Source organism: Diplotaxodon limnothrissa, linkage group LG18 (assembly GCF_057381915.1).
Source record: "Diplotaxodon limnothrissa isolate DT_005_m linkage group LG18, D_limnothrissa_male_GT1.1, whole genome shotgun sequence".
Taxonomy (NCBI): Eukaryota; Metazoa; Chordata; class Actinopteri; order Cichliformes; family Cichlidae; genus Diplotaxodon; species Diplotaxodon limnothrissa.
Window position 1 is genome coordinate 41,341,250 of NC_140613.1, and position 11,469 is coordinate 41,352,718.

General features: G+C 44.6%; 1 protein-coding gene across 1 annotated transcript in view; it reads left to right on the forward strand.

Annotated features, from left to right (window-relative positions):
• The window catches only part of paxip1 (PAX interacting (with transcription-activation domain) protein 1), a 30,440-nt gene extending 20,186 nt beyond the window's left edge, over window positions 1-10,254 (forward strand). Inside the window, exons 10-22 of the mRNA XM_085378633.1 lie at window positions 4,692-4,786; window positions 4,891-4,986; window positions 6,200-6,337; window positions 6,488-6,609; window positions 7,023-7,207; window positions 7,461-7,504; window positions 7,847-7,914; window positions 8,030-8,132; window positions 8,271-8,439; window positions 8,580-8,680; window positions 9,616-9,750; window positions 9,974-10,049; window positions 10,166-10,254. Of these exons, the coding sequence (XP_085234759.1) occupies window positions 4,692-4,786; window positions 4,891-4,986; window positions 6,200-6,337; window positions 6,488-6,609; window positions 7,023-7,207; window positions 7,461-7,504; window positions 7,847-7,914; window positions 8,030-8,132; window positions 8,271-8,439; window positions 8,580-8,680; window positions 9,616-9,750; window positions 9,974-10,049; window positions 10,166-10,254 (1,421 nt within the window). The remainder of the gene's footprint in view (window positions 1-4,691; window positions 4,787-4,890; window positions 4,987-6,199; window positions 6,338-6,487; window positions 6,610-7,022; window positions 7,208-7,460; window positions 7,505-7,846; window positions 7,915-8,029; window positions 8,133-8,270; window positions 8,440-8,579; window positions 8,681-9,615; window positions 9,751-9,973; window positions 10,050-10,165) is intronic.
• Window positions 10,255-11,469: the final 1,215 nt, after the last annotated feature.

Sequence of the window (11,469 nt, forward strand, 5' to 3'; positions counted from 1 at the left end):
CGTCGCAGTAAAGTTAGCAGGTACCGGCCAGCGATTCCATCTATTATTATGAGGAATGTGAGATCTCTCCCCAATAAAGTAGACGAACTAGCAGCCCTTACCCGACATCAGAGGAGCTACAGGGAGTGCAGCCTGATGTGCTTCACAGAGTTTATCTATCAAAGAGACGCTATGCTGTAAGGACATTGAGCTGCTAGCAGTTAGCATGAGACCGTACTATCTACCTCGAGAGTTTACACACGTGATTATGATAGCTGTGTATGTCCCGCCCTCTGCTAGCGCTGCAGCAGCCTGTGAGGTCCTGCACACTGTAACCAGCAGACTCCAAACACAGCACCCTCAGGCCCTTTTCCTGATCTCTGGGGACTTTAATCACATCTCCCTGTCCTCCACTTTCCCCACCTTCACCCAGTATGTCACCTGCTACACCAGAGACAATAAAACATTGGACTTATTGTATGCCAACACCAAGGAGGCATACAGCTCATCACCTCTTCCTCCCCTGGGGGGCTCAGATCACAACCTGGTTCATGTCCATCCTGTGTATAAACCTCTGGTACACAGAGAACCAGTAGTGAAACGCACAGTAAGGAAATGGTCGGCAGAGACTGAAGAGGCCCTGAGGGACTGTTTCCGTTCTACTGTGTGGGACAACCTCTGCAGCCCCCTGTAGGATGACCTCAACAGCATCACAGACTGCATTACGGATTACATGAACTTCTGTGTGGACAACACCGTACCCATCAAAAAGGTACGTTGTTTTTCTAACAACAAGCCATGGATAAATCCTGAAATTAAGGCTCTCCTCAAGGAGAAGAAGAGTCTTTAGATCTGCAGACAAACAGGAGCTGAGAGTTGTTCAGAAGAAGCTGAAATGAAAGATAAGGCAAGGGAAGGAAAACTACAGCAGGAAGATGGAAGAGCAGCTGCAACAGGACAACAGAGGGGTTTGGAACAGCCTGAAGACAATCTCAGGACAAAAACCAACCCCCCAGGCTGCAGGAGACTTGGGGTGGGTGAATGACCTAAATAAATATTTTAATAGGTTTGATCAAACACCCACCCCTCCCACAGCATCGTCCCCCCTGCTGCAATCTCCTTCATCTTCAGGGCCTGCCTGTCCTTCATCTCAGGACTTCACACCTCCCAGCTCCCAGTCATTACACCCACCCCCAGCTTCTGTGGACTCCAACATACACACCCCTCCCCCAAAATCCTCTCTTTCTATCTCAGCACTTCAAGTGAGGAATGAGCTTCGCAAGATCAAGGTGCGGAAGGCTGCAGGTCCAGATGGCCTCAGCTCCAGGCTCCTGAGATGCTGCGCAGATGAACTGTGTGGCATCCTAGGATATCTGTTCAACCTGAGCCTGTCACTGGGGAAAGTATCACAGCTGTGGAAGACCTCCTGTGTGGTACCGGTACCAAAGACCTCCCATCCCAAGGACCCCAGCTGCTACAGGCCGGTAGCCCTGACATCGCATCTGATGAAGACCCTCGAGAGGTTGGTTCTAAACCATCTGCGCCCCCTGGTGAGGTCTTCATTGGATCTGCTACAGTTTGCTTACCAGCCTGGCATTGGGGTGGAGGACGCCATCATCTACCTCCTGCACCGAGCTCTGACTCACCTGGAGAAGCCTGGAAGCACTGTGAGGATCATGTTCTTTGATTTCTCCAGTGCTTTCAACACAATCCAGTCACGACTTCTGAGGGACAAGCTGGAGCTATCAGGAGTGGACGACCACATGTCCCAGTGGATACTGGACTACCTCACAGGACGCCCACAGTATGTGAGGACACAGGGCTGTGTCTCTGACACGCTGGTCTGCAGTACGGGGGCCCCACAGGGAACTGTGCTGGCACCGTTCCTCTTCACCCTCTACACTGCAGACTTCTCCATCAACTCCCCACGCTGCCACCTACAGAAGTTCTCTGACGACTCTGCCATAGTCGCCTCATCACAGGTGAGGACGACTCAGAGTACAGACAGTGGACTCTGGACTTTGTGGACTGGTGTCAGCAGAACCACCTGCTGATCAACGCCGGGAAAACCAAGGAGTTGGTGGTGGACTTCCAGAGACGCAGACCCACCACACTGACAGCGGTGAACATCCAGGGAGTGGACATTGAGATAGTGGACTCTCATAGGTACCTGGGTGTTCACCTGAATAATAAACTGGACTGCAGCCACAACACTGATGCTCTTTACAGGAAGGGTCAGAGCAGACTCTACCTGCTGAGGTGGCTGAGGTCATTTGGAGTCCAGGGAGCGCTTTTAAAGACCTTCTATGACTCTGTGGTGGCATCTGTCATTTTTTACAGTGTTGTATGTTGGAGCAGCAGTTTATCAGTAGCTGAGAGGAAGAGGCTGGATAACCACATCAGGAAGGCCAGCTCTGTTCTGGGATGCACCTGGACCCAGTGCAGGTGGTGGGAGACAGAAGGACTTTGGCCAAAATAACATCTCTGATGGACAGTCTCCCAGCCCATGCATGTAAATGTTGCTGAACTGCAGAGCTGCTTCAGTGTCAGACTGATGCATCCTCGATGCATGAAGGAGCGTTTCTGCAGGTCCTTCCTCCCTGCAGCTGTCAGACTGTACAATCAGACCTGCTCCCAACAAACATAGATGTTCACATCAGCGCTGTAACTGAAAAAAGTTAACCGATTCGCACTACAACCTGGTTTGCCTCTTATCTGTAGTTATTTTTATTTAATTTAATAACTGTACAGTACTCTGTATATAGTAACCATTGTCCTCAATGTAAATATGTAAGAAAAATTGTGTATGTTTCTGCTCTGTGTCCTGCGTACTGTTTGTTTGTATATGTGTCTTTTTGGCTGCTGTTACAACCAAATTTCCCCTTGTGGGACAATTAAAGGATTATTCTATTCTATTCTTACCCACCAGCTCGATAGCTAGCTGGGGTTCGAGGCTCACTAGAGCCGGCGAGAACACCGGACTCCCGGCACATCGTTTTCAAACCCCCCGCGGTCTTTCGCTACTCAGGTTAAACATGATATATAAGTCACTCAGATAATTTAAAAATGTTATTGTTTGGCTTTTTTCAGTGTTTTATTTGTTCCTCAGTAAATTGGTTTGACTGAGATTAAAGTTATAGTTTTCACACAGCTGAATAAACGTCAAAGAGAGAACTGATAAAACAGAAGTGTGAGATGGTCGAGAGTTTACTCCAGTGTGCTGTTATATTTTAAAATGTTTATTAAAATTTTTTTTAAATATTTTTAAACCTGAGACAATCTGCAAATTTCATTAAAATTTAATAAACTATCATCTTGTCTTTATTTTTAGTTAGCACAGACCTTAAACACTTCAAGCTGTAAGCTAATGATAGTTAAATAAGAGCAGATGCTGCTGGTGCAATAAGCTGTACATTTTACATCCAGTGGATGATGATCTGATTAGTCGACTAAAAATAATTGGTGACTAGTGACTATCAAAATAATAGTTTGTGGCGGCCCTACCTGCAAGCCACTGTTCAGTGGAAGCTAAACAAAGCATTTAAAAAGAACAACTTTTGAAGCTGAATATTATCAGCATAGAAGTGATAAACAAATCAGGGAACTGACTAATTATAAGTCCTAGAGGTGTACAGGAGAAAAAGAATAGGTCCAAGAACTGAACCCTTTGGTACCCCACTAGTCAGGTTCTTACAGTGTGACATAAACTGATTTGCAAAAATGCTACAAGATCTGTTGGAAAGTTATGACTGAAACCACTGCAAAGCCAGACCGGACACATCGACTACATCCCGGAGCCTGTTCATCAGGCTGGTAGGGTCGACGGTTTCAAAGTCCAGCAAAACCATAACTGTGACTATGTCGCTTTAAGTAATGTGGTTTCCTTTGAGTGGCATCCAGACTGAAATTTGTCATACATCTCATGTTTTTCTAAAAAAGCCCCAAGTTAATGTGAAACTCCTTTTTTCAGAATTGTAGACAATAACGGGAGCTTGGAGATGGACCTATAATTCTTAAATTCTGTTGGGTCCAAACTGCTCTTTTTTAATATCGGGAAAAACAACAGCATGCTTAAAGGGCCGAGGGACCACACCTGTTAAAACAGAGGCATATCTCTACAGTGAGGAGCCAATAGCAGAGAGAGCTTTTTTTAAACAGCCCAGCAGGTAGTATGTCATTTGGACAAGTCGTGATTTTCATTTTATCCAACAGAGGTGAAAGGTCATGTATAGTCATTGGGTTAAACACTAATAGGTGGTGTAATGGCCACACAGAAACTGATGTGCTGCTGTGCTCACAGTCAGCAGCAGCACAGGTCGAAGACGGGAGAAAGAGTCAGCTCTGATGGCTGAGAGGACAGCAGCTGTTTTCACCACCTATCTTTCCAACATAGGAGACTCCAAGTAATACAGGGTGACTGATTATCTGTTGCTGGCTTGATATTGTTTCGTGTTATTGCGTGACTTGTGCTTTAATGGGTGAGTTTAGATCACAGAATGCACTGAAACACAGTCACACAAAGTCTGTGTGACCACAAACTGAACCTGTCCAAGTCTTTTAAGTCTAATTAAGAAAATAAGCACACCTGCTGATTGAGATGATGAATTTCTATAGAAGGCTGGGTCTCTGGTAACTGCAGGATTGAAACTGCTGTCAGTCCTGCACTCTCTTCAGTCTGTGATTCAGTGACAGTAATTTCTTTCTTTCCGCAGTCCCACAGGATGGCTTCCTCCTGGGCTGTGTGTTTGGTATTGCCGACTATCCAGAACAGATGGCTGACAAACAGCTCCTTGCTACATGGAAGAGGGTAAGTCACTGAGAGAGAGTATGAGTACCCAAGTAGGGTGAAAGACAGGAAACAATGCTGAGCATCAGACAGATCAGTGTTTGTTTACCGATCTCCTTCGTCAGGTCATTCAGGCGTGTGGAGGCTCAGTTGATCCAACCCTAACCAGCCGCTGCACACATCTGCTGTGTGAAAGTCAGGTCAGCAGCATGTACGTACAGGTAAGGATGTCTCCCATGAGAACAGACACAGTTTATGGAGTGTGGAATCCCAGTATGACTATCATAAATGTTTTCGTACTCATTCATTATTAGGGATGGGTATCGTTTAGGTTTTATCCGATACCAGTACCAAACTGGTACTTTTGAAATGGTGCCGGTGCTTAAAGAATGGAGAACACAAACTTTGTCCAAAAACCTCTCATGTTCAGCTGTTTTTTTTGTGAAAAGATAACAATGTTAGCCTTTTCTGCAGCTATGGGGCATATATGGTATCACTCTTGGCTGGAAGCAGTGCTTAAACAATGGAAAAAACACAAACTTTGTCCAAAAACCTCTCATGTTTAACTGTTTTCCACTTTTCTTTGGTCATTTTAGCCTTTTTGGCCAGGGTGAAGGGAGTATCTGCCATCAAACAAGAAGATAGCTGCATGTAACTACGACGGTGTTTGCTAGTTCACCTTACATGCATTCATGTAATAGCGTGGTTAGCCTACTCAGCGTAAATTACACACGAACAACATTAAGCTACTCACGCAGAGAAGAACGGCTGCTGCTGCATCATCATCCTCATCATTTCTGCTACACTGGCAGGGCTACGGCTACACCCGCAGTAGATGTGCTCGGTGTGAGGTCTCGCAGCAAGCTATCAAATAGGGTGGATTTCTCGGCTTTTAAAAAAAAACGCTATGCGTCGCCAGGTGTTTCATCACATTCGAGGTGTTACCTCCTTTGCACAGTATCAGCTTAAAGCACTTGTTGCTGCTGAGTTTGCATCTTTTGCTGTGAAGTACAGCCAGACTTTGACCGCTTCGCCTTGGGCATTTTTAATCTGTAGCTCTGCTCTAAAAGAACGTACGTACCTGGGCCCGCCTACTACGCTTACAAAGGTAAAATGATTGGCTAGAATCCAAAGTGTATCACGTCTCAGGGGGAAAAAAAGCACCAAATTAAAGCACTGAAATGTGCGCTGCTTTTCGGTCTGGTTACTACCGTTTATGTCAGAACCGGTGCGATACCGGTACCCATCCCTAATCATTATTGGCCTTTAACTGGAGTGCAACATTTAGTATCACCTAATTGATACTTTATTGCGATGGAATGAGACAAACCCTTGAATGGGACCGATATTACCCGCTGTCTCCTCAGAGTATAGAGGATAAATACTGAACTTCTGCTGGTTGAAATTGAACCAAAAGCACGTTTCCTCTTCCAGGCACTCAGAGAGGGGAAACGCTGTGTAACCGCCCACTGGCTCAACACTGTGCTGAAGAAGAAGAGGATGGTTCCTCCTCACCGGACGTTACATGTGCCATTTGCCTTCCCTCCTGGAGCCAAACCCTGTTCTCAGCATGTACGTCTGCCGTTTCTTTTAACAGTAGTTTTTCTACAGTCTTTGTACTTGGTGAACTTAATGAACTTCAAAATACTGCACTCCAATTGGCAGGAAGCATTTCTGCTTGTCAGATCTTTACTCCAGCTCTCTGTTGCCGTCTTTCCTCAGATCATATCAGTGACGGGTTTTATGGATGCTGACAGAGATGATCTAAAACTGATGGCCTACCTGGCTGGTGCCAGATACACCGGATATCTTTGTCGCAGTAACACTGTCCTCATTTGCAAAGAGTAAGAGTTGGGGTCGGGTAGATGAGTTCCTCTTTGGGTATTCTTTTGTACTGCACGCAGTATATCCATAGAACTCAAACTATACAAGAACTATCTTACTTTTGGTTTTATGTCGTTCTTGGAGTGTACTCCTCCTCATTTGTATGTGTGAAGGACTCAGCCTATCTTCAAGCTTCTCTTTATCCTAAGTGTTAACCTTTTTTAGTCAGATCAGATGCTTTGTTTTGTTAATCCAGCATTTTCACTCTTTTATTTCCCAACTTTGTTGCAACTTGTTTGAAATGTCTCATTTTCTTTTAAACATTTTTCAGTTGAACCTTCTTGTGTGAAGGTTGAACGTTCAGTTTGCTTGAGAACCTTCACTTCTCAAGCACACTGTCAGTTTTATGGTTGTCTTGCTAATATCACTTTAGACCCAGTGGGCTTAAATATGAGAAGGCCAAGGAGTGGAAGATCCCTTGTGTGAATGCCCAGTGGCTGTGTGATATACTGCTGGGCAACTTTGAAGCACTGAGACAAATCCAGCACAGCCGATACTCCATCTACACACATCCTGAACCACTGGTGCCTAACCCACAGCTGGTCCAGAACCTGCTTGGTATGTACGCCGTCACTGGAGTTGTTACGTAGTGAGCAATTACATGAAGATATTACCCAATATCTCTTACTTGCCACACACTCTCTCCTGTGGGGTATGCTTAGTTAGTCTAACCTGACTGGAGCCACACAGCTCTGGTTTTGTGTGGCTTGATTTTGGTTCGTCAGGAGAGTGAAGAGCTTTTGATGTTTTATCACTTGGAATGGCCACACTTTAAGATACTGTCCTGATTACCTTGTGCATTTCTCTGTAGCCGCTTGGAGAACACCAATCAAAGTCTCTTCTGAAGCTTTGGCGGTGAGTTTTTGTGTCACAGTGTTCTTCACATTCTTTTGTTTGGAATGTCGAGAAGCTCCGTAACCCCTCTCTCAGCCTGCTCTGAATCCTCTGCTCCAGACAGTTTTCCGACTCTTGGATTGACATAACGTCACACATTTCTAGCTTTAACCACAACACCTCACACACCTCTTCAGTTGTTGGGGGCAGTTATTCACAGGAAAATATCTGTGTGAGAGTGATTTGTTTTTTAGTGCGTTTGTCCTTAAAAAGTTGAATCAGTCATAGAAGAGAGAGAAGCAACAGAGGAACAGTGTACCGGCTCGTCTGATTGTGCTTTTGTGGCGTCTGTTTGGTGTTTAGAGCCTCCAGCTGCTGCAGAAGCAGAAGATCAGCGACTCAGCAAACCCACCTGCAAACAAGAAGGCCAGGTCGGTATAGCAGGTTAGGGACTAGCCTGTCACTCCTCTGCACGAGAACAGAGTTGGACCACACACCCTCCAGACTGCCATGTTCTAATGATACTTTGCATTTCTGTCTCTGAAGACTGGAAGAGATCCAGTCCCCGAGTAAGAAGCTTCCTCCAGAGTCCACTCCTCGGGTCATGTTCACAGGCTTTGAGCCTATGCAAGTACAGCAGTACACCAAGGTGAAAGCAGCCTTCCCACGCTCAAACATTTAGTGTGTTGTTAGACTGAAGCTCAGATTAGTGAGAACGCTGAAGTTACTCTCAAAGCACATCTGCAGCCTCAGCTGCTATTTGAATGTGTCCCCTTTCCTCCTGCAGAGGTTACATGCTTTAGGTGGTGAGCTTGCAGACAGCAGTCAGAAAGTCACTCACCTTGTGGCCAGTAAGGTGACTCGCACCGTCAAGTTCCTCACTGCCATGTCGGTGGTCAAACACATAGTCACCCCAGAGTGGCTGGAGGAAAGCTGGAGGAGTCAGAAGTTTGTGGGTATGTTTGCGTCCCACCCCTCCTTTTTCTTATCTAACTGTGTTTTGTAGAGATCAAAGTGGAACTGAAATTGGTCTTGTGCTGCGGTTTTACCTGTATATGTTTCGTTAACGGGAGCAAACCTGTTGTGTGTGTTACAGACGAGCAGAGTTGCACTCTGAGGGACGCAGAAGCGGAGGTGTTGTTTGGCTTCAGCCTGGAGGAGTCGCTAAAGAGAGCCCAAAGTGCACCTCTCTTTAAGGTCCTCTGACAACATAACTGCTGTGTTCAACCAAAAACCGTCTTTTTCTTGATGCCAGTTAAAGAATTCAGAAGTAGGGCTGTGCCATGTGACCAAAATCATATCCTGATAACAATATATGTTCTGGGAACCCGACTTGTGTGAAGTGTTTTCAGCTGGGCGTCCTGTACCTGGAGTCAAGTGTTTTGACCGATGCATGAAACTATATTTTTAGATATAAGTTGTAACGGCCGCTGTTTTCTTTGTATTTCTTACATGCGGCGCTGCGGGGAAAAGCGTTTGAGTCTAAGGTTTATTTTGAGCACCTGACGGCTCTTTTTTTATTGCTTCTCAGCTCTCTCCATCCTCTTTCACGTGATTCTTGCATTAGAAGAGGTTTGTTGTGTTTGAGTCTGAGGTGGACCGGTTTGCAGCATAATTTGCATAGTACAGTTTTCTGGTCCGTGTCAGAGTTTGTATAACCAAACCATGTCCATGCTACAGCCCCTCGTTTAGGAATAAGGTCCTTGATTTGTTTTGACTGGTCTGTTTGGAGCCAGTTGTTCCTGCCTCCTCTTCACTGGCCATGCTGGGATTCTCTGTGCCCCGATGAACAAATATTGCTGTAAACAGTGTGCTTTGCAACACCATGAAACAAACGATAGCGTATAATTTGAAACGACAGATGTTTTCATATCTGATGTATTTCGTCATATTGCACAGCCCTATTCAGAAGTGCTAAACTCATTTTACCTTTTTGTTCAACTATTAAAAAGTCACTCGTGCTGATGATCACACAACAACATTTAAATATATTAGGCCTTTATATATAGTGGGTCAGTTGACTGAACTAGTATATTTAAACTGAGCTGGACTAACTGGAAACCAGTGTACTAATTGTTCTGATGATTAACGGTTGAGTCTCTTTTTGCGTTTCCTGTGACACGGTGATGCAGGGGAAGTACTTCTACCTCACACCAGGGATCTGTCCAAGCCTCAGCACAATGAAGTCCATTCTGGAGAGCGCCGGAGGAAAGCTGCTGACCAAGCAGCCCTCATACAGAAAGATCATGGAGCACAATCAGAATAAGGTGCTGAAAGTTGCTGCAACTCTTTCATGTCTCTAGGCACTCGTAAATGTCCACAGAGGTGGTGGGTTCTTGTGACAATATGGCAGAAACCTGGGAGGAGTGTAGCTTTTATTTCATGTATTTTCATTTCAGCACAAAATAAAACAGACATGTGTTTGACAGAAGTCTTTTATTACAGTTTTTCTCTATAAATCAGTAACCACATGTTGGCATTTGGTTGCAGAACCTTCCGGAGATCATATTAATTTCCTGCGACAATGACCTTCACCTCTGTAGGGAATACTTCTTGAAAAACATTGGTAAGATGCTCTCCCAGGGCCCACTTGTATTTATCCTCATTTTATTTTTTTTACAGAGTGTCTTCATAAAGTTGACATTGTGTTTCATTTGCACTCTTGTGGTCTCTGTTTTCCAGATGTCCACAATGCTGAGTTCATTCTGACTGGAGTTCTCACCCAGAAACTTGACTATGAATCATATCCTTTACAGTCTCACAGCAACTAGTTTAGTTTGCTGACATGTTGTATGGCTGAATGATACTTTCAGTCTTTAAACCCAAAATGATCCCAAATTAAAGCTGTAGAGTTGTTCTTCCAGGCAGGGATCATGCAGTCAGTGGGAAACAAACGCATTAGTCACATGTCCTCTTCACTGCAGTGTGGACTAAACACACTATTGGGAGATTTGTGGATTCATCACTCATGATGAATCCACAGTGATGAATCTAATAAGTCTGCCTGAGATTGCACAGGTCTTCACTTACTGTCATGTTATCTATGAACTAATGCACACATGCCAATCGTTTGGCATCAACAAAAGTACGCAATAGGGGTATTTTCCAAAGCGGCCTGGAGCCCCTCCCCTGTAATACTAATGTGGATGTTATTACCAGATAGAGGCCAGAACTGCAGCTGCGTTTGAGCCCATGGAGAAATGTTTTGCTGTGTGATGTAGAGTGACCGGATGGTGGTGTTACTGTGTTCAGTCAGTTTCCTTGACAGTCACACATATAAGTTCACTTGATGACGCAGCAGTGAAGCATAAAGAAGAGGACGCGGGACAGAATGAGGACGACCGTGTGTACAGTCCAGCCACACTGACTTTTCTATGTTTTTATTTCTGTGCAGATGTCTCCAGTCTTTTTGTAGCCTTTTGTTACCTGTTTGAGACGAATTAAATGGATGTTATTTTTGTGAAATAATTGTTTAAATTATGGAGGATGAAACTTTGTTTTCTGTTGTTGAGAATAGGATGTGTAAAGCTTCAGCTCACAAATGCTGCTTTTTGGAATAAAAACTACACTTTGATTGTGAAAAATGCTTTCAGCTTCATACCTGATCAAGAAAACTGTTAATAACTAAAGTAAAACATTAGCTTTTTAGATAAAGTTAATGTCTGTGCATGTGCAATAAAGCCTCATAGCAGAGTATGCTAAATTCACAATTCAAGCAGTCACGCAGTAAAAGATGGACATGTTGAGAACAAAAGGTCTGTTGACTTCTCATGTTTTTGAGGGTTTCAACGCTTTCTCGATGTTATTCCTCCCAGGTTTAAACGGATAATTCCTGATAGAATTAATTTAATTAACTGCTAATGAGGGTCTGGGGTAGTTACTGGTGAAGTTCTAATTGCTGGCTGTCAGACAGACAGCCTGAGATCATGTGGGTGGAAGTGAGACGTGCGGCGTCGCCTGCGGTGCTGTCCTCAAAAACGACAGAC